The 23,401-nt window shown below is 35.7% G+C and overlaps 4 protein-coding genes across 4 annotated transcripts; 1 reads left to right on the top strand and 3 right to left on the bottom strand.

Annotated features, from left to right (window-relative positions):
- Positions 1-4,034: 4,034 nt before the first annotated feature.
- On the bottom strand, positions 4,035-5,632 carry LOC145607616 (UPF0481 protein At3g47200-like). The gene is made up of 2 exons (XM_081663209.1): positions 4,796-5,632; positions 4,035-4,667 (listed from the first exon to the last, which is right to left on the bottom strand). The coding sequence occupies exons 1-2, from the start codon at positions 5,630-5,632 to the stop codon at positions 4,158-4,160; spliced, it is 1,347 nt and encodes a 448-aa protein (XP_081519335.1). The 3' UTR covers positions 4,035-4,157.
- Positions 5,633-6,828: 1,196 nt separating this feature from the next.
- LOC145607640 (aldehyde dehydrogenase 22A1-like) lies at positions 6,829-14,942 on the bottom strand. The gene is made up of 14 exons (XM_081663228.1): positions 14,661-14,942; positions 14,506-14,549; positions 13,887-13,982; positions 12,819-12,946; positions 12,015-12,137; positions 11,111-11,264; positions 10,112-10,215; positions 9,926-10,004; positions 9,452-9,547; positions 9,199-9,336; positions 8,761-8,976; positions 8,294-8,485; positions 7,871-8,014; positions 6,829-7,781 (listed from the first exon to the last, which is right to left on the bottom strand). Exons 1-14 carry the CDS (start codon positions 14,770-14,772, stop codon positions 7,623-7,625), a joined length of 1,785 nt encoding a protein of 594 aa, XP_081519354.1. The 5' UTR covers positions 14,773-14,942; the 3' UTR covers positions 6,829-7,622.
- Positions 14,943-17,352: 2,410 nt separating this feature from the next.
- On the top strand, positions 17,353-19,938 carry LOC145608869 (mitochondrial import inner membrane translocase subunit PAM16 like 2-like). Its single transcript, XM_081664462.1, has 4 exons — positions 17,353-17,506; positions 17,597-17,684; positions 19,403-19,536; positions 19,651-19,938. The coding sequence occupies exons 1-4, from the start codon at positions 17,504-17,506 to the stop codon at positions 19,774-19,776; spliced, it is 351 nt and encodes a 116-aa protein (XP_081520588.1). The 5' UTR covers positions 17,353-17,503; the 3' UTR covers positions 19,777-19,938.
- Positions 19,939-20,467: 529 nt separating this feature from the next.
- LOC145609178 (uncharacterized) lies at positions 20,468-22,865 on the bottom strand. The gene is made up of 4 exons (XM_081664727.1): positions 22,615-22,865; positions 22,050-22,159; positions 21,830-21,948; positions 20,468-20,755 (listed from the first exon to the last, which is right to left on the bottom strand). Exons 1-4 carry the CDS (start codon positions 22,793-22,795, stop codon positions 20,686-20,688), a joined length of 480 nt encoding a protein of 159 aa, XP_081520853.1. The 5' UTR covers positions 22,796-22,865; the 3' UTR covers positions 20,468-20,685.
- Between the last annotated feature and the right edge of the window lie 536 nt (positions 22,866-23,401).

Genomic DNA, 23,401 nt, shown 5'->3' with positions numbered 1-23,401 from the left:
AGATATTGAAATGAAATTGAGTCATATCAGCTGACCAGGTATTGGTTTACAGAAACTGAGACTTTAATACTCTTAACATCATTCAGCTTACAGTGGATTGCTGTTAATGTCATCAGATAATCTTAGTCTAAACTACCTTAAATAACTGTCATTGAGCATAATAACTCATTTTTACTTAATTATGAATCGTTTCTATTTTGTTATTCTATTTTGTTAATGTCATCGGATAATCTTAGTCTAAACTTGCACCGATTACGAAATCGGTGCAAGTTTCGAACGGGTAAATTGACCGTTTTAAGGTAAATTGGATGGTTTCACTCACCCAATTGGACTTCCGTAGGGTATTAGGGACCATGGTAAACATCTCGACAATTTTTATATCCAGGCGAAAAAAGGTCAAAAAATTCCAAAATTGAAGGCCTCCACGCTTTTTGAAGAATTTTTGATGTTACGGGTCTAGTGGTGAAAAGTCTTGGGACCCTAGGGGATAAATCTTAGGGTCATATCATGACGTTTGGAACCATATATGACCATTATAGGTTGTCAAAAATGTCCATGGTAGGCTTCAATTCACGAAATCGGTGCAAGTTTCGAACGGGTAAATTGACCGTTTTAAGGCAAATTGGATGGTTCCACCCACCCAATTGGACTCCCGGAGGGTATTAGAGACTATGGTGAACATCTCGGCAATTTTTATTTTCGGGCGAAAAAAAGTCAAAAAATTCCAAAATGGAAGGCTATTATCCACGTTTTTTGGGTAATTTTTGAAGTTACGGGGCCCGGTGGCAAAAAGTCTTGAAACCCTAGGGAATACATCTTAGGGTCACAAAATGACGTTTGGAACCATATATGACCATTATAAGTCGTCAAAAATGTCCGTGGTAGGCTTCATTTCACGAAATCGGTTCAAGTTTCGAACAGGTAAATTGACCATTTTAAGGCAAATTGGATGGTTCCACCCACCCAATTGGATTCCCGGAGGATATTAGGGACCATGATAAACATCTCGACAATTTTTATTTCCGGGCGAAAAAAGGTCAAAAAATTCCAAAATTGAAGGCTATTATCCACGCTTTTTGAGAAATTTTTGATGTTACGGGGCCTGGTGGCGAAAAGTCTTCAGACCCTAGGAGATACATGTTAGGGTCATATAATGACTTTTGGATCCATATATGACCATTATAGGTTGTCAAAAATGTCCGAGGTAGGCTTTAGTTCACGAAATCGGTGCAAGTTTCGAATGGGTAAATTGACCGTTTTAAGGCAAATTGGATGGTTCCACCCACCCAATTGGACTCCCAGAGGGTATTAGAGACCATGGTGAACATCTTGGCAATTTTTATTTCCGGGGGAAAAAAGGTCAAAAAAATTCCAAAATGGAAGACTATTATCCATGCTTTTTGAGGAATTTTTCATGTTATGAGGCCCGGTAGCGAAAAGTCTTGAGACCCTTGGAGATACATTTTAGGGTCATTAAATGATGTTTGGAACCATATATGACCATTATAGGTTGTCAAAAATGTCCGTAGTAAGCTTCAGTTCACGAAATCGGTGCAATTTTCAAACGAGCAAATTGACCGTTTTAAGGCAAATTGGATGGTTCCACCCACCCAATTGGACTCACGAAGGTTATTAGGGACCATGATAAACATCTCGGCAATTTTTATTTCCGGGGGAAAAAAGGTCAAAAAATTCAAAATTGAAGGCTATTCTCCACGCTTTGTGAGAAATTTTTGATGTTACGGGACCCGGTGGCAAAATGTCTTGAAACCCTATGAGATACCTCTTAGGGTCATATGATAACGTTTGGAACAAAATATGACCATTATAAGTTGTCAAAAATGTCAGTGGTAGGCTTCATTACACGAAATCGATGCAAGTTTCGAACGGGTAAATTGACCATTTTATGGCAAATTGGATGGTTCCACACACTTAATTGGACTTCCGGAGGGTATTAGGGATCATGGTAAACATCTCGGCAATTTTAACTTCCAGGCGAAAAGGTCAAAAATTCAAAAATTGAAGGCTATTATCCACACTTTTTGTGGAATTTTTGATGTTACGGGGTCTAGTGGTGAAAAGTTTTGGGACCCTAGGGGATAATCTTAGGGTCATATAATGACGTTTGGAACCATATATGTCCATTATAGGTTGTCAAAAATGTCCATGGTAGGCTTCAATTCACGAAATCGGTGTAAGTTTCGAACGAGCAAATTGACCGTTTTAAGGCAAATTGGATGGTTCCACCCACCCAATTGGACTCCCGAAGGTTAATAGGGACCATGGCAAACATCTCGGCTATTTTTTATTCCTGGTGAAAAAGGTCAAAAAATTCAAAAATTGAAGGTTATTATCAACGCTTTGTGAGAAATTTTTGATGTTACGGGGCCCGGTGACGAAATGTCTTGAAACCTTGTGAGATATATCTTAGGGTCATATAATGACGTTTGGAACAAAATATGACCATTATAGGTTGTCAAAAATGTCTGTGGTAGGCTTCATTTCACGAAATCGACGCAAGTTTTGAACGAGTAAATTGACTGTTTTATGGCAAATTGGATGGTTCCACTCACCTAATTGGACTTCAGGAGGGTATTAGGGACCATGGTAAACATTTCAGCAATTTTAATTTTCAGGCGAAAAAAGGTCAAAAATTCCAAAATTGAAGGCTATCTACGTTTTTTTGTGGAATTTTTGATGTTACGGGGTCTAGTGGCGAAAAGTCTTGGGACCCTAGGGGATAAATCTTAGGGTCATATAATGACGTTTGGAACCATATATGACCATTATAGGTTGTCAAAAATGTCAGTGGTAGGCTTCAGTTCACGAAATCGGTGCAAGTTTCGAACGGGTAAATTGACCGTTTTAAGGCAAATTGGATGGTTCCACCCACCCAATTGGACTCCCAGAGGTTATTAGGGACCATGGTAAACATCTCGGCTATTTTTATTTTCGGGCGGAAAAAGGTCAAAAAATTCCAAAATGGAAGGCTACTATCCATGCTTTTTGAGGAATTATTGATGTTATGGGACCCGGTGGTGAAAAGTCTTGAGACACTAGGGGATACATCTTAGGGTTTTATAATGACGTTTGGAACCATATATGACCATTATAGGAATGTCCGTGGTAGGCTTCAGTTCACGAAATCGGTGCAAGTTTTAAACGGGTAAATTGACCTTTTAAGGCAAATTAGATGGTTCCACCCACCCAATTGAACTCCCGGAGGGTATTGGAGACCATGGTGAACATCTCGGCAATTTTTATTTCCGGGCGAAAAAAGGTCAAAAATTTCCAAAATGGAAGACTATTATCCACGCTTTTTTAAGGAATTTTTGATGTTACGAGGGCCGGTGGCGAAAATTTTTGAGACCCCAGGGGATACATTTTAGGGTCATAAAATGATGTTTGGAACCATATATGACCATTATAGGTTTTTAAAAATGACCGTGGTAAGCTTCAGTTCACGAAATCGGTGTAAATTTTGAACGGGTAAATTGACCGTTTTAAGGCAAATTGGATGGTTCCACCCACCCAATTGGACTACCGGAGGTTATTAGAGACCATGGTAAACATCTCGGCAATTTTTTTTCCGGGTGAAAAAAGGTTAAAAAATTCCAAAATTGAAGGCCCGGAGGCGAAAAGTGTTAAAACCGTAGGAGATACATCTTAGGGTCATATAATGACGTTTGGAACCTAATATGACCATTATAGGTTGTCAAAAATGTCCTTGGTAGGCTTCATTTCACAGAATTGATGCAAGTTTCGAATGGGTAAATCGATCGTTTTAAGGCAAATTGGATGGTTCCATCCACCGTTTGAAATTAAACCGGTCACCTAAAACACTTACATAAAACTAAATACATACTACCTCCGTTACATGTTATTTGCAAAGATTTGACATAAAGTAGAGAGAGAAAATGTCTAATCGTTGCATATAATATGTAATGGAGGTAGTATAACAAACATATAATTCCTTCAAAATCTTTAGACATATTTCTTTCGTAAAACTTCATTCATATATGTTCACAGCCATAATGTAATCCTTTTACTAATGTTATTCACTTATTCCACCATCTACTAAAATTTGTACCTTTTTGCAATGCACTTTCCCATAAAATTCTTTTATTATGCATTCAAGTAATTTTGTTGAACAATGTCTAATGACGGTGACGAGATATAAAAAAATAAAGTATAACAACCAAAATCCCAACCAACACAACTAATAAAAATGAAACTCCCAACGTAACTCTTGAAACTTTACAATGAATTAACCCATACTTGCGCTTCATTTTGCACAACCAAACCTCCCATTTAGTTCCTCCATACTTCTTAAGTTGCTCCCACATCCCTTCGTAATAAAACTTATCTAAGTCTACATCTCCACACATATTCTTGAACAGATCGACGAGCTTGTCCTTTTTCCCAACATAGCTTAAGATTATTTGTCGTCGATATAATAATTTCACATCTTTCTGTGATTGTATTAGGCCTTTCATTAGGAAGACATAGGATGTAATATGCTTCATCTTCTCACTATGGCAATGTTCCATTGCTACGAGGTTCCGAAATAAAGCTTCCATGTAACCATGAATGTTCATACATGGGATGAAAAGTACTCCATTACCAAATTTTACATCCAAAATACTCTCTGCTTCTATTGCTTTTACCTATTCCATATTAGGCACAAAAGATTATATTAGTTCTTTGCTTGTGAAAAACCATGTAAATTTGTAATCTGTATAAGTGTATATGTAATCTACGGAAAATTTACAAATAAATAGAAGTGAAGAGTTACCTTGATTCCTGATTCTTGTACTTCAGACGCGCTCTGCAGAATTGGCTCAGAACCAGTGCCTTCACCCAAATGGACTTTTGAAAATGAAGGGAGGTAAGATTTCCATATCAAATCAAGCAAATGGTAGCTACCTTCAAAGCTATATTTTTCTTGTAATAACTGTACATCTGTGGGAATTAAAGGTTTGAAAAACCTTAAACTAAGCTTGGAAATTGAACTATAACAATCCTTATGCATTGGGACAAGGTTAAAAATCCTTTGAAGAACGAAAAATGGGATTTGGTTCTCTAACAAGCTCAAGTCATTCCTCAAAATATGAAACTTTTCAGGTGATCTAAACAAGGGGTCATCTCTCCTCCTTAAGCCTCTAATAGCATACCTTAAGAAGAGCTCAATGATGAAACAAGCATCAAGAAGAATCATTTGTATGAACTCGCCGCTTTGGATAGAAAGATTCCCTTGGTAAGATGCTCTAATTTTGGGCTCCAATTCCTTTACAACCTTGACACATGAATCTAAGGTGGAGTCTAAGTTAAGATTTCGACCTAAGAGAGCATTAAGATACTCCCATTTGTGTTTTTCCATGTGTTGTAAATGGATTTTATTATGATGAAAGGGACCAATTGAGACCATCTGAGGATAATAATATGAATGTTCTCCTTCAGTCAAAAATCTGTCTGGGACATAATATACACTGCATGGAAAAGAAATGGCCTCCAATTTCTCTCTTAAGGAGGTAGTGAGGTCTTCAACTGGCTCTAATCGTGCAATATCAAGCGCAATTTGATCTCTTCTTTCTTGTTTCTCTGTATGATCTGCTTCCATGAGCTTCATCATTTCTCTAACATGCATAAAAATAGGTTATGAGAGTTAGATTATGTAATGATGCATGCAAGTACCAACAAATTAAAACTTCATATCAAGAACATTATCATGCAAACTTCGAGTACACTTTTAAGCATATCACGATCATAAATGATGTAATTCTCGCATAAAGCTTGAAGCGGTAAGGAAATTAATCAAGCAAACTAACCTGACTATGTGGATCACCTTAGGTAGCTTGATAAAACTAGAAGTTTTACAGGCATAAGAGGACAGGAGACCCATATATATATGTTAGCGATCGGAATCTTAAGGTGACTTCTTTTAATGGGAAAAAGGACGAATCTCAATCAAGTTGAATGTGTGAATGCTGGTAACTAATGTAGAACATTCAAGCTACCCTGTAAATAAAGGGTGATATAATACAGGTGATGACTTGATACACAATCTAAGAACTAATACCATTACACGAGAAACTGGACAGAATTTTCGAGTGCATAGAATTGAATACAGATTTTCACCTTCTCCTTCACTCGTCAGAATATCTTGCTTGAAGCACAATCTAGGAACTAGTACCAAATTGCCGAAAATTAGACAGTATTTTCATTTTTCAAGTGTATGTAGCTAAAAAGTACAGACTAGTATTTCTAATTTTAGTGGTTTCACCTTCTCCATTATCCTTTTTTAAAAGCTCGAACAATCATTTTACCTTTTGATCTAATCATGAAAATGTTGACTATTTGTGCTTTTCTGCTAATCTACATTCATCAGTGGGATAACCTTACTTGCATTTTAATAGCATAGCTAATGAAATGACATGCCGTTTTCTATGTTTCGTTATTGTTTCCGGCGACTGATATCGCTGTCGACTGCAGCTAGCTACAACTCTCGTCGAAGCCAGATGCTTTAATAGAGCCCTCTTTACATAAAGTAAATCTATTTTAGTCGGAAAAATTGCTTTCTTTAGACTCTGGTCATCAAGGCTTCTTTTCTTCAAAAAAAAAAATGTCATCAAGTTTCTCTTACCTAGTACATTATTAATAGGTATTTGGATAGTGACCCATCTTGAGCAGATAATATACTATTGTTGAACTTTATTTTAAAAATTATTTTCTACCAAGCATCAAACAATATTCTTAAAATTTTCAGCCATCCACAAACATTCGCATTATACACAAAAATTCCTCATATAATGTAGTTTACTTCTACCTAGATTCCCCCTCCCCTAAAATATTAGATCTAATAAGTAGATAATCTGACCAAACCATCCTTTGACGTTTGCTTACTTTGGCATTTGAATCCAGGAATAACAAATGTCGAGTTTATAACGGGGCATTTTGGGAAGTTTATGAAAATGTAGGGGAGTTTCTCCAGAGGGGGTTACAACAAAGTCTATTAGAAGAAATGTTCATAACCATTACGGACCTGTGATCTCTAATACATATCAATTCAGAGACATTGTTCAAAAAAATACCTTTACAAGACTTAACAAAGAATGAAAGATACCTGATAGCAATTGTTAACTGTAGCCAGCAGAAACCATCTTCAAGGAGCGCGCGACAGCAGAAAATGACTCCTTGGAAGATCAATGGTGCCCTAATTACGAATTTTAGTAACCTTCTAGTGTATATAGACCGACAAAAAGTATTAAGCCATTCAGTGAAGCTAAGATCCATAGCTTGAAAACATCAATACACGTGGACACAGGACACGTGGTAATGTAAAAAGCATGAGATAAAATCATGTTTTCATATCCAGATTGTGACTGTAAGTTGCAAAATTGCCAACATATGTAAACTAATGACGACTTCTGAACAGTCACTGCATCTGAAGTTTATGTATAACCTACACATAAATGTCATGAGCTCATAAGCATCACCTAGAGTTTGAAAATTAATGGACAACCTTGCACCAATGACCCTCTCCTGTACACAATTGCGTAGTCAAAATTCAGATATTCTTCATTTTTTCCCTCTCTGGAGTTAAAATGGTCTGCAAACAAGACTCAATCACTTCTCCTACTGCTGCCAGCACTAGGTGAGTTATGCTCAGTTAAAACCTTAATGACATTAACCAATGCTCGCAAGCGGTCCCATATGTTCAAACCATAGAGTGTTTCAACCAGAGATTGCTGGAACTCAAAAGCATGATCTGCAACAGGATACTGCAATGGGCAGGAGAAAAGTTAGTTCAATGTTAGTTACCAAGCAAGGCACCCATTATAAAAAAATGAATCAAAAGTTTGCAGAAGACCTGAATGGGTTTCGGTATTTTAGTCTTGATGTATGGCCACCATCTATCTTCAACCACTGATTTTACAAGACAGCAGGCCCTTAACCCCTCAATACCAGCAAATCTACCAAAGCCACTGTCCTTTACACCGCCAAAAGGTAGGGACTGAAAATGATTTGATATTTATGTAAGCAAAGTAAGCAGTTTAAAGAGAATCAAGTACACATTGACTCTAGATCTCAAGAGGACTAGAAATAATAAGTATTGTGAAAAGAAAAAAAAAAAAAAGTAATAAAATCACATACTCATCAAACAATACAACATATACACTATTAGAACATACTGTAACTCACAATTATTACTTTGTATCTTTGAAATCATAGTTTCCAATTTTAAAGACATCATAATACTAAAATTATATACTGTATAAAAAAATAAGGGTACCTGGCACATGTAATTAGATGCAAAGTCATTAATGGCGGCAATTCCACAGTGTAGCTGTGATGCAATTCTTCTGGCTCGACTCTGACTTCTAGAGAATACAGCACAGCCAAGCCCAAATCTTGAGTCATTTGCCAGCCTGATGGCTTCCTCGTCAGAGCTAACTTTCATGATGGGCATGATTGGTCCAAAAGCCTGGACAATTGGACATCACCGAAAACTATACAATGAGTTCAAGTTGCCAAGTAATGACGAGAATGTGGTAACTAGCATAATTTGAAACACCCTTCACTAATTATAATATTATTTACACTTGGTCTTGCGCGGTCGTATCTCACAGCTAACTCACATGCATCAGAAGTGATCAAAGCTTATGCCAGCGGGTGAAAGGGAAAAAAAAAAAAAAAAAAAAAAAAAAAAAAGGGTCTCATCTAGTTCCTATATCTGTACCATCAGTATACATGAATTACCTCTTCTTGCATAATGAGCATGGAGTGGTTCACATTTACTAGTACAGTTGGTGGAAAAAACTGATCAACAGCATCCGTCCCCAAATTCCCAAATCGTCCACGACCAGCAATCTCTGCTCCTTTGTCCAAGGCGTCAATTACAAGGCTTTGAAGCTTTTCCACATGGTCTTGCATACAAATCGCGCCCATATCACATTTTCCTGCGAGAGGTGGGCCCTGCAGATTCCAAATTGAACTTCAACCGTGAGAAAATCTTTTTTTTTTAAAAAAAATGTATAGCTTTAAAACAAATAAACACTTATCACTTATCAGAGTAGCCAAATTAAAGCTACCATATACAAAAGACTTGAAAAGTTGAGGAAAAAAAAAACAACTCAGATATTGATTATAACTAAACTTAAATTAAAGCATCTTGAAGTTTCTAAACTGCAAACGCACCGCTGTAACAGACTTGACAATCTTGACCACCTGAGCAACAAAAGCATTGTAAACATCGTGATGAACATAAAACCTCTCAGCCCCTGCACAGTTCTGCCCACTTGATTGAAGACCAGCTCTAACAGCCACTTGAGCAACCTGTACATCAAGGATATAAATTTTCAGTCAATGAGCAGACCAATCATGTTGGAGTTCAAGGAGGACCAATTTAAGAATGCTATAGCTCATATGTAATAAAAGAAAGATTGCTTACATGTTCGACATCTACATCTTCACACACAATAAATGCGTCTTTACCACCAAGCTCAAGTGTCACTGGAATCAGTGTCTCAGAAGCCTTTCTCATTATCTAAGCACATCAATAAAGCATTAACTCAAGCCCTAACAAGAGTAAAAATAAAGGAAGGCTCTAATAAACAGAGAAAACAAAGACTGTAGGGCCTTATTGGGCATATATGATTTCATAACACCCCAAATCATTTTGGGACCAAGGCTTTGTTGTAGTTGTTGCACGATTTCAAAATAGCTTTAGCTCATTAAGCAATATCCAGCCGAGCATTATACCCGGCAAAGTGAAGTATATGTATATAAGAAACCTAAATGAGTCTGACACATAAGTTTATAGACACATCATGAAAAATAAAACAGCTTTAGACAAGCAACTACCTAAATGAAGAAAAGGAAAAAGGAAGGGAAAAAAAAAAGAGGGGGGATGAGCATGACATACCTTCTTACCCACACCAGGTGAACCCACAAAAATGATTTTATCTACTGAAGAAACCAATGCTTCCCCTGTTTCAGCAAATCTGGCAACGAAATTCAATTACAGATCTCGTATTGAAAAAGACAAAAGCAAACTTGAACAATCAGAAAGAATGATGCAGAAGAAGAAAAAGGAAGAGAAATTGAATACCCTGTTATCACGTCAACCAAATTCTCAGGAGCTCCCACTGCAGCCAAGGCTGTTTGAATTATCCGAAAGTAGAAACAACCAGACCAACTAGCATGCTCTGAAACCTAAACCAAAAGGATAATTGCTGTCAGAACATTTAAAAGGCCTGCACAGTGGGAGTGTTTTTCATCTAAACTTTATCATATGTTTATATTCCAATTAGATGCTGCAAGAAAAATCATGTTCATGAATAGCATGCACATAAGCATCTGACAACATGATAGGCAAATTAGCTGGATTGAACATCAAAGTAAGTTGTTAAACAAAATTAGCTGGACCCAGCAACCAAAATTATCTGCTATCACAGCTGAATAGCTGATTGAACATCAAGATGAGAAGTTGTAAACCAAGAAATTTATGGGAGGTTATTTTTTCCCCACTAGAAAAACATGGCTATATTTAGACAGCTAGGTGGATTATGATTGGTGGTGTTCAAGAAAATGGTAGTAGCATCATTAAATTTTATTTTTTTTCAAAATCTAATAGTTCCACTAAATGCAATGTTTGAGCAAATACACTTTATCTTTTTTATTTCTTCCTTTTCTTTTATTGTAGGGAGGTATGGACTGGGGAATATTATCTCACAGGTTTAACTATGTTCTCTGTATACAACTTAATGCCCTTTTAGTGGCAACAAAATACTATGAGGCAGATTATGATTACAAATTTCTTATATCAGTCCGACAGTCCAAGATGAGCATTATGCACTTCCTGACTCGGTTGGCTTCTATTTTTCCTTCCATCAATAACAAATTCGTTGTACAACCTACATTTCAGGTTAGCTAGATGAAACAAACAACAAAAACACTTTTGGTGCCACCAAAAACCAGGCCAAGTCTCACTTCTTGACTCTCAGATAAGCATCTCTCAAAAGTGTGATTACATCAAAACATATAGGAATATGAGTTATCGAATAGGTCAAAAGTTTAAATAAAGCATCATGGTGGTGAAGTTACATACCTTGATAACAATACCATTTCCTGAGAAGACTGCAGCCAGCATTGGATTAAAGATATTATGAAATGGATAATTCCACGAGACAATGGCACCAATAACCCCTAGTGGATGAAATTCTACTTTAGATCTCTTGTGAAGCATCGACTTTCCAGAACTCCTGAAATCCAATATGATAAAGGTTAATCTCAGCATAGGGAGCTCTGGATATATGTACCATATTTCACATCTACAGGTCTACAAGACTACAACGCAACCTGTACTCACATATTGCAACTTGAAATACTTCCTAAATTAAACATTATATTAATATATATTTGGCCATTTAGGTCACTGTAAGCAGAATTTCCAGTGCTGGAAACAGCAATGATACCAACTATAGATGCTTTAGTCAATATATCAGTATTAAAATCAGGCATATAAGTTTAAGACTAACTAATTATCGACAACAAAAGACCAACCGTGCCACCTAGTGGATAAGATTGGATAGATTTTGACTTGACTTGGCTCTTTTTACATTCAGCTCCAACCATCTAAAGATAATAGCTATGAGTAACTATTAACTAATATACAAGAATTACAAGAATAAACATAGTTTGATCTTATTAGATACTTCATATGTTTCAATGTGTATATCTATCATTTTCCCAAGTATGATTGTATCTCCAATGAGTAAAAATTTAATTGAAACAACACTGAGACATAGCATGCCAATAACAAACAAACAACAACAAATTAATCATGCTGGTGAAACTTCAATGATACACACACAACAAGACAAAGAAAGCCCTCATCATCTAAACATAAATGAATTAAAGATGTTTGCACATATTAAAATAAAATACATCCACAGAATGTTTTCCAGTTTGCATGATAAGTAAAAAAGAATTATGATTGATGAAAATGATACCTGTATTCAGGCTTCAACCACTTTTCGCCTTCTGATAGAAGCCAATGTATTTTTTCACATGTTGTCATTATCTCACCCAAGGAAGCATCAATCATTGTCTTTCCAGTATCACGAGAAGAGATCCTGCAACATTTAATCAGCATACAAAAATGAGTTTCTAAGCACACATTAATTAGTACCAAATGAATCCTCAAGTACTACTCTGAGATTTATGATCAACCAGACAATATCTACAAAAAAGGCTCAGGTGTTGTGACGTGGTATGTGTATGTTTCACACTGGCTTCTCGCCGTAAAAGTGTAAAACACTAGACTACCATGAAAGTATTAATGCTTGGACACCATAAAGAAGCTTAATAGATTCAAATTTTTCAAAAAATGGCAATGGCAACTCTTACTATACTTGTTGAAAGGATCACCCAAACTATTCCTTTCAGTATAAACACTGAGAAATTTCAAAAAGTATAAAGAATAGACCGGTCATAGTACATTTTTACAGGGAGTAATAATCTTACTATATGGAGGCAGAAATATTAAACCTCAATTTAATTTTTACAGGGAGGCAAAATGTAAATCCCAACTAACACTGGTTATTCAGGAAATATATCCATCTGAGGGTACTGAAAAACTTTAGGCAGCATCCATAGAGATAAAACTTGATAACTAGGATCAGGATTCATCATGGAAGTAGCAAAAGAGATGGTCATACTCCATATGAAGCAAAATTAGCTCTTAATAGGAACAGAATTATAGACCTAAACTGAAACAAGAGTAAGAGAACAGGAAATAAGGAAGGATATCCTACTCGCATATAAGATCCTGATGCTCAATTATGTACTTTAAAAGTATGCGTAAAAATTGCCGTCTTTGCTTGAAGGTACTTTTGGCCCAAATTTCCTGTGCCTTCCTTGCTTGTTCAACACGTTCTCGAACCTGATAACATAGGTGGAAGATGTATGTTATGGATCTTTGGTAATAAACACTAGGAAACTATACATTCAGTCGGTGCTATGATATTAGAGTCAATGAGATTAAATATTAGGCACAAAACACATACTTTTATAGTCCTATTGTCCTTAATTTGTGATTAAGTTTCCCTCACATTATAGATAAATTAATAAATAAAATTGGGATTAAGTAATCCTTATCCTTTTTCCCTCCTACCAAGTCCTCTAGTTAGTAATTGCAGGAATGTGACTCATCTATAGTTACCATATCCTAAAAAAAAATAGATAAAGAATAGTAAACCAGGCCTTTTTTTAATACGACATTGATAGGTGTTAATCTCTTTTTTCTTCCAAACAGTTAAACAGCAAGTAAATTAATACACAACGCACACATAGTTTCATGAAAGTTAATGAACAAAATATGCCCATTGGCTCCTTCAAGAAATGAAGGGGATTTAGAAGAAGATACAAATTAGAACAAAAGATAGGAAACAGTAAGAAAAGTCTTTGAACAAAATATACCTCACTTTCCTTTCTTGATGAAGTTTTCGTTACTTACATCTTAAACAGTTTACATAATATTAAACAATCTCAAGCAAGGATATAAAGCTAATTAAAATCACAACATAAGACATCCAAATGAAATCTGTGCAAATAAATATCAGTCTCCTAATCAAGAGCCTTCTAAGAGACCTTATGCTCTCGAAAGACATCTTAATATGACATCTATAAAACTTTTGAACAGTAACATATAAGTCTCAGTTATTTCAACAAGCATGCCACAAACATGTCTGGAGCCCAAGGACCCAGAGCTAAATTGGGTATCGAAAATTAATTATCAAGAGGATAACATAATCACCTAACAGTGCTCATTCTGTGTTACATGCAATGATATATTTTTTAAAAGACACGGAAGTAACACAGACCTCGTCTGGCTTCAATGCCGGAAAGAATCCCAGGTATTTCATTGTAGCTGGTTCATAGCATTGCACTTTGTCTGTTTGTCTTCCCCTTGTTGGTATCTGCTCATACCAGTAAATAAACCATAATCAGAAATATGGAACTGCTAAACTACAACATAACAGCCAATCTAGCTCCATAGAAACAAAACATAGAAAGTATGATCCATTAATTTTTCAACATACTACTTCAACATCAAAATATGTTCACAATCATGCTACTGACAGCAAAATGAAAGCACAACAAAGCAGAATCTGAAGCAAACTTCACGTTACGAGATATGACATGTTCCTATTGTCTTATGCTTGTATTCCGTATATCATATACGAAGTATCTTGCATTTGCTAGTTCAATAATATTCAAACCTCACTTTGAATCCAAAATTCACTTCATCAAAAGTCAACCAAAAATCAAATACTACTCCTAAATTTTTTAGACTCGCTTAAAAAGGCAACACCTAATATACATTTCCAAAATAAAGTCCACATTTCACCAATTCAACTCCAAAATCAACAAATACCTAGCTAAATTAGGAACAATTGCAAAAAATTAAGCGATTTCAATTCAACTCGATTCAAAACTCACATAGATAAAGCTGTTCTCCTTGGTCTGATTTCCGTCATCAACAACTGCAATTACAACAACAACAGCAGCAGCAATTACAACAACAAAACAACAAATTGAAGATCAAATTGACGAGTTTTGGAACGCGGAATACAAAAAGAGGAGAGAGAAAATACCGTCGGAAACATCAACGTCGATAGAAGGAACATTAGGAGGAATGAGCATCAAGAGAAATCTGCAAATGGCGTAAGCAAATAGAAGCACTAACAATGGCCACCAAAACGCCATTGATAACAACTTCACTGGAAATGGCAATATGAAAGTGGAAACCTAAAGTTGGAAGAAGAAGAAGAAGAAGAAGAAAATGATCATCGATTTTGGATCCTGAATCAATTTGTTGTTCAGGAATAGTAGATGACAAACATGCTTAATATTAGTTTTTATTTTTATTTTATTTTATGTGGAGCATCACAAATATTGCTCAACCAGGCAGTAGCTAGTACTGGGAGCTGATTCAGCTGAATGGCTAATAGACCAATACCTGAGATTGGACGGAGTTGCCCACTCTCAAGGGTAAAATGATAATTTTAAGATTTTAACTTGTAATTGAGAATATTTATGGTTACCTATGCCCTAATTAAAACAGGTATGACTTATGAATACAGCTTTGATGAATAGTGAGTGGATATGAATATCAAAAGTCATGCACAAGTGAAAATGTGTTAGATTTAAAATTATACTTGTAACTCGCCTTATATTCCCCTAGCTTACCCCGCATCCGTTCGCCCACTCTTCTTATCTTCATGTTTGTCTAATCTCCACTTGTTTTCACAACCATGTAATTATTTTTTTTAAGTAAATAGTTTCAAGTGGGTGTAAGGCCTTGTTCTTTAGAGTTGCTCTACTCTGCTCTGCACTACTATGCTAAAATCTGCAATGCTCTACTCCGCAGTGTGTGAAAGTCTAGCCCTGCTATGCTGAAATCTGCTCTGCTTTATCTTGCCCTACTCTGCCCAGAAACTCAAAAGAACAGGGCCTAAGTGGGTAATGGCAGATAATAGGCGAGTATGTTAGGGTAATAAGTAGGTAGTGGATATCTACTTGGGTGGTGAAAGTGGGCATGAGTATAAATTTATGTCTACCTGGGTGGGGATGAATATTGATTATATATCCTAATATCCGCCATGTATAATGGATAGGTGGTAGGTTTAAAAATTTCATATGGGTATGGATATGAGGGAGGGGACCACACGCACACATTTGGCATCCCTACCTATGACTTTGATGATTTTGATTGCATTTAAATTTTTAATTAAGTATTTCTTACCATTAGCAATAAGCAAAAAAACAAGGGTGCTCGAAATTGAAATCGAATTCCATTAGAAAAACCGTTTGTAATTTTAATATTTTATGAATCTCAATCTCATAAAGAGATGTTAAACTGTCCTTGTAACCCTTTTTATAGAGTTATAGCACAATACCTTAAAATTAAAGTGATGGAGGGGAAGATAAGGAATCCTCACACACAAAGTGTGTCTAATGAAAACGAATTCCCGCTTTGTACAATCTTTCTAACTAAAGAGGTTACCATTTAAATCTTTGATGCCTTTATTATATTTTGCTTAACACAAATTTTTGTATGCGGCTGGCCACATGGTGCGGCAGGGGTTACTTGTATGGTGTTACTATAGGTGTTACTTGTTTCTGGGATTACTTGTATGGGTGTTACTGGTTTTGTCAGGGATTATTTGTAGGTGTTACCTGTATTCTGAGGTTACTTGTATGAGTGTTACTAGTTTTGGTCAGGAGTTACTTGTAGGTATTACTTGTATTATGGGGTTACTTGTATTGGTGTTACTAGTTTTGGTCAGGGGTTACTTGTAGGGTGTTATTGGTTTGGTACGAGATTTTGGTGTGGGGTTACTCAACCCATTCAAGTGTTCCATACAAGTAACCCCAGAATACAAGTATCATTCTACAAGTAACACCTACAAGTAACTCCAGAAACAAGTAACCCAGAATACAATTTTTTTCTCAAGAGTTACTTGTACGATGTTACTGGTTTTGGTCATGGGTTACTTGTAGGGTGTTACTAATTTTGGTCGGGGTTGCTTGTAGGGTGTTACTGGTTTGGTATAGGGCATACGTACAAGCAACCCTTGAACAAGTAACCTTGAATAAGTAACTCATACAAGTAACCCATGCATACAAGTAACCTTTAAATAAGCTAGTAACTCATATAAGTAACCCTTGAATAATTAATCATACAAGTAACTCTTGAATTAACTCATACAAGTAACCCCGGAATAAGTAATCCATACAAGTAACCCCTTAAAAAAAACAAGTAACCCCTAAAAATACAAGTAATCAGTAACTCATGAAAAAAATAAAACAAGTAACCCCTGAATGATACAAGTAACCCCTGAATAAGTAATCCATACAAGTAACTCTTGAAAAAAAAATATGAGTAACCCCTAAATAAGTAATCATACAAGTAACTCCTGAAAAAAAATAAAATACAAGTAACACCTGAAAAATACAAGTAACCCTGACAATATCAGTAACTCCCATTATTTTTGCTGACTTGGCAGTAGGCCACACCATATGGCATGCTGCACCAAAAAGGCACTGTTTACTTAAACTATACTTGTATTTTCATATTTTGTTCATTTTTATGCTCCATGGCATATTTCAAACATTAATTTCTTGTGAGACAAGACAAGACAAAAAGAAAAAGAAAAAAAAAAAAAAAAAATCGGAGAAAATAAATATTGACCCCCAATTGGTAAAGTGATACCTTCGTTTCTTCTCCACCGGCATAGGCAGCCAACTCCCCGAACTCAATACTGAAAAAAAAAAAAAAAACGGAAGAACAAAAAAAACTAAAACAAAACAGGGGAGAAAACCTAAATACCTAATTATACTTCTCTCTCCCAATTTCAACAGTTTCTGAAATTCCTCTGTATTTATTAAGCTCTACTCAGATATTCAGAGAGTCTGAGATATATTAAAGCCAAATATGGTATTTTGATTGTCCCAATTTCTTATGATTATTTTTAATTTGATATTTAATGGGTAATTAATTAATTTGTTGGATTATTATGGTGGGCAGGCAGCAAGAATACTCGCCCAAGTTCTTGTGATGGGTTCTGGGATGTTAGTTCGGGCCGTTGCTCAAGCTTACCGTCAAGCTATTGTTAGTAAGTTTCCTTCTTTCTTCTTCATTTTTACCCCCTTATTTATTTATTTATTATTCATGAACTCTTACTTTGCGCCATTTGATTATAATTCAGCCAAAAACAAGTATCTGAATTATAGGCTTTTTTATGGGTTATTTTGATGATTTAAATGGGATGGTAAGTGGGGTTTAGATGGATTTTCAAATGGGTTATTTGTGGAGTTTTTAGGGGTATTGTTAATTGTGAGGAATGGGGTGAAGAAGGAATCGTTTAATTTGAATGAGATGAAGTGTTCTAATGTACATAACTTTTGGTGAACATCACTTGAAATTGTTAAAACTATCTTGATGCTCGATTCGTTGTCATTTACGAACTTTGGGGCTCAGCTCATCGTTCTCTGGAGATTTATTGTTTGGGGTTACATTGGCATTGTGATGAGGATTGTTATTGTTTTTAACTACATAGTTTTATCTCTCATTTTTCTTCTTTTTTTGCTTGTGATAATACACATGGTTATGATTCTTGTGAATACCTTTCATTTATGCAAACAACTTATCATCGAAACAATTCTTGATATGACTAGGGAAACAAGAGACCTTACTTTCTTCCTAAGAATCCCTGATTTTTTGCTCTTTGGTCTTAGTTGAATGTCATATCCGCGTCATCAAAGATTTTGGGTTTTCATCAGGGTTTGGAAATGATATCATTACACTTAATGACAACAAAGAATTTCTTATACGGAGTCTTACTTTTAAAATTTTGAACCAAATTTGGAGGAAAGCTATAGTCAATTATCTAGATGTCCCTGCTCACTAGCTTTATCCCGAATTGAAGTTGCTGGAACTTCTTTGTATAGTTTTCTCCAGATCATCCATGTTATTGATGTTGAGAAGTTTTCAGTGTTTGTTTGCTGTTTGGCGAGGTGAAGTGGGGCATGGAAAGAAATAAAGTGAGGGATGGTGATGGCCTTTGCTTAATTTTTGTAAAATAAGGAAATGAGAACTTGTAAAGGCTGTAATAAACTATTGTGAAGAGTTAATTACTGAAGAGTCCTGCAGTCCAATATGTTTTAGAGTCTAAACCATTAATATCAATGAATTAGCATCTTTCTTCTTTCTTAATTGCCCAATGCGTTTTTTGGGTTTGTGTATAGATATCGATTCAATAAAATTGAATTTGTCATTTCTTTCTGGCTGCATCTTGAAGTCTGGCAACTTTTATGTGATTGTACTTTACTGTACTTTCATAGTTTGGTTGTGCATTGTTATTGCAGGGTAACATCTGATTGGAAAATCGAGATGAAATACTTGTACAATGTGTGAATTATGAGGGGAGAACTGATCATTACCAAGTTTTCAGTGCTTTTTTAGTCTTGTGTGGGAAAGAGTATAGTTATTTTTCTATTCTCAGGTTGCTAATAATGTTTGAGAAACTGCAGTATTTCCTTCTGCTGTAATATGCGCCGACTTTTGCTGTTATATGATGTTTAATTCAACGATCTCTCAAACTTTACTAGTTTCTTTTTTTTCTAATATAGATTTGCAGAATTTGTCATCATGATTGTGATTGTGTAATGTATGTTTGTTTAAATGCTCCACTTTCGTAAACCAACACATATATGTAGAAAAGTAGGCGCTTTAAGATAAATGTTGGGGTTTTTTTTTATTTAATTTCTAAGTTTACTGGAGAACAATTTAGGTATCATGGCGCTTAATGAATTGTTGCTTTGTTTACTGCAGATGCGTCTAAAACTGGTACTGCACAAGAAGCAATGCAGAACACAGTTCGTAAAGCAAGTCGGGCTCTCACAGAGCAAGAAGCAAGACAGATTCTTGGAGTCCCTGAAAATGCCGCCTGGGAGGAAATTGTGAAAGTCAGTGTTCCTTCACCTTTTAAATAATGTATTATACAAAAGCAGATATGATTTTTAAGTTTTAATTTTCCTGTTGCATAGTTCTCCTTGTCATACATCTTTTGATTTGTGCAGAAGTACGACGTTTTATTTGAGAGGAATGCTAAGCAAGGGAGCTTTTACCTTCAATCAAAGGTCCATAGAGCAAAGGAACAGCTGGAGAGTGTATATCAAAACAAAGGTCAGGGTTATTCTTGTTAAAAAGCTTGGTTGGATCTTCATTCTGCAGACAGTGCTGCTTTGCCTTAACATAGAATATTTTTAGTTAGAATGGTATTGTTTGAACAACATTCATTCTTCCTTGTAACTAGTGTGCCATTGCCCCTTCAATCTGAATATCTGTGGCTACTTGTTGCATAAAAATTTTGAAAGTAGTTGCTTCCGAGTGGCCAAAATAATGTATGCACGATCTATTTTTTTTCTCATTAAAAGTTTACAAATGATGTCTTATTATTTGATTGGTTCATTTATTTAAAAACTTCTAGCTATATGTTTATGTATAACAAACCTTTATTTTGTCTGGATTTTGCTGCAATTGAAAAAAAAAAAAAAAAGGGTTTGAATTATATATGGATGCCCCAAAACAACCCTAGCTTTGCATATACTCCTTCCGTTCCAAAATTAATTTCATAAAAAGATCGACATGGAGATTAGTGATAGTTAGTTAAATTTAGTTTGAAATTTTGAATGTGGATGAGCAAGCCAAAACTAAGAGAAAGCTTTGGAAAAGAGAGGATGGAGAAAGAAGATGAAGTGCAAAGTTCGTATAGGAACACCAAAAAAATCAGTGAAAAGTTATTGTAATTTAGGGAGTATAATTTTCCTTTTTGTAAGGTGCTAGCTGATAGAAATTATTGTAATAACGCACTTTGCCCTTCCTGAGGGTAATTACAAACATCAGTTACATGCTGACAGTAAATTGAACACATACATGCCGTTTTAAGATAAGAGTTTCTACTTTAACAATATTCTACAAACAACAGAACTTATTAAGAACAACTCCACTGAACTAACTCGAAAATCGAGACAGCCAAATGGCCAACAAAGGCTCAAGTCACAAGACCCCCCACCAGACTAAATCAGCTGAAGCTTGGTTTGAAATGAAACCGCTTAGCGCACAACGGTTACAGGGCAAGATGCATTGTTCACAACATGGTTGCTGACACTGCCTAAGAAAACCCTGTCATGAAGAAAACAATAAGAATTGTAAGATCCTTGAACATAAGTGAAAGACATAAGCCAGTTAGATAGGGATTTCCCTTTCACTGGCTTTTAAAATAAGCAATATACCGTTTGATCAAAGGACTGGATTAGTACTTCAAAATTCAAATGCAATAATTTTTTTTTTAGTAGAATTGACATTAGATTTTTCTTAGTTGGCTGCTATGGTATTCTTATCTGTTACATCTGCATTTTTTAAACAATAAGTCAAGCAGAATTTATGAGGCTCAATACTCTGTAATCTATTTACTTCTTGATCCTTAAGTTGGAGAAAGAAGAGGTACTATAAGATTCATCATCTTGTTCAGATATTTCATGCAGAATCTAATGCTCCACAGACCACAGACAATCATTTTCCTTTAGCCCTACTGTTGGTGTCTATTCAGTGACTTTTCTTGAACTGCTTATCAATCCTTTTTTCACAGAGGTCTCAAGCTAAAATAATATCTCCAAACCAGGCTTCTGCTATACTGATAAGACACTGAAACCCCCATCCCAAAATCATGCACCAACCCTCCTACAGTCCTACCCCAGCAATTCGAGGCTGAGGAAATGAGAATGGTTTCCAATTCTTCTTCTCGCTTAATGTTCAAGGCCATATACTTTGCCTATATACAAGCACTATTCAATTATCCAACCTTCTTGTACATCTGGGCTCCTTTCTCACTGACGAGTGACGACTTTGCTCCTCTTCTCCCATACTGCCCCAAAGTTTTTGTTGGAACCCACTTATTTTAGAAGCCTGCCAATAAATCAGAACTATAATGGGATCTCTTGCTCAAGACAGGATGGGGTTCAAATTTTTGATAGTGAGGGATATTTATATGGTAAATGAACTCTATTTATAACATGGCCTATTATTTAGGTATGGAAGAAGTATCGTTTACTCCTTTTCTTGCATAAGTAGGGACTGGAGCAATTTTCAGAATGACATTTTTCAGCTCTATAGACAAAAGCCAGACAACCAATGAGGTTTAAAACATGATGTGTCTATACTAGCTAAACACTAGGTAGAAATTAAACCAAAACCAACCTCTTAAGTGTGCCTAGTCCTCTGTTTCCGATAACAAGACAACTCAAGGGTATGCTATCAATTGATTCCAATAACTTCTCACGAGGATCTCCCCAGAAGATTTTCAAGAGTGGGACAACCTGTTCAATAAAGAGGCTAGTTTCTATCAAAATTCGAGAGCAGTTTGTTTAAAGAGTAAAAATATATATGCCGAAAGCTAGAAATGAATGTTATAACTTACCCCTTTCTCCCGAGCTGCATTTCTTACAATCTCAAGCGTCTCTTCATCAGGTACTACTCCATATTTCTTCATGATGGTGGGGTTTGAGAAGTCATCATAAGGGATAAAAGCTGCTAAGAAATCAGAATTGTAGTATTAAAATGTTGTGTTCGTGTTCGTGTTAATTTGTTGATTAAGGTTGCTATAGCCTGCAGTCTTCTCTTTTACATAATCTTTTCTATAAGCAGGGAGTTTTCCCTCCTTTTCAAATGACTCCTTGTTTTAACCATATATTTTTTTGGCTTTGTATGTCTTACAAAATACCTATTTAAAAAAGCTTGTCACTTTAAATGCCCTTAAAAGCACCTCTTAAAATGAACAAAGTATATGCATCTGTTCTTGTTTGTCATCCCCTACTATTTTTTTTAAAAAAAACTTCAGCAAAATTTGATTCAAAGTTTTTCCTCTTTAATCAATTACAAGATTTGTTCCAAATATCAACTACAATAAAAAAACAGTAAATACAAAACACAAACGAAGTAATAAAATGAATGTCAATTAGCGTAGTTGGTTAAAGAATACGTACGAGAACCAGTTTTTTCCCAAAGTTGCATTTCACCAGACTCATAACTATGTTGAGGGCGCACCGTGATAAGAATGAGGTGATCACCCTGGCGAACCACGTTATCCAACGCCCACTTAAGCGCCTTCTTACTGCACACCGAGAAATCAACAGCAACTCCAACTCTCTTTCCTTCTTCTGCCATTCTTTTTTTCTCTTTCAAAGTCTCAATGTGATGATGAAGAAGATTGTAGAATGATAGAGAATTGGAATAAAAATGAAGGAGTGAAATTGTCAAAAGTTGAAAGCGGAAAAAACTGTAGATAAAAATGATGCGCCCCAAGTTTTTTTTTACGAATAGTAAAAGGTGGAGAAGCTGACAAACAAGAGGAATTCATAATGTTATTGCCCCTTGTCTTTTCCGATTGCTACGGGTCCGAATTTGGAGTTCATTCTTCTCCTCTCTTCTCTTTCTTTTTTGAGAATCTTCATTTTTTTTTGGAGACCTATGACCTACATATGTAACCAATGTAGCACGGAAACGTCTCGAGTTTTGAAAATAGAGACATATTCAAATGGGAAAATTTCTAGTCCAAGTCGTTTTTGGGTTTCATTAGACGGAAAAATCTCAAGTCCTAAAGGTTTTGTAATTCCTAGAATAATAGACGAGTTATGGAAAATGAACCAAGTCAGATTCAAGTTAAATTGTTTAGGTATGTTGGGAGGATTGAATATTACATGAGTTTAATAATCAACTAGTTTTCGAACTATCAAAAGTTTTTTTTTTCTATGTATGAAATGAAAGACTCGT

This window comes from Chenopodium album, chromosome 23 (genome assembly GCF_948465745.1).
Source record: "Chenopodium album chromosome 23, dcCheAlbu1.1, whole genome shotgun sequence".
NCBI classification, from domain to species: Eukaryota; Viridiplantae; Streptophyta; class Magnoliopsida; order Caryophyllales; family Amaranthaceae; genus Chenopodium; species Chenopodium album.
The sequence above is the reverse complement of the archived record's forward strand: the minus strand, read 5'-3'. Positions and strand labels throughout refer to the sequence as shown.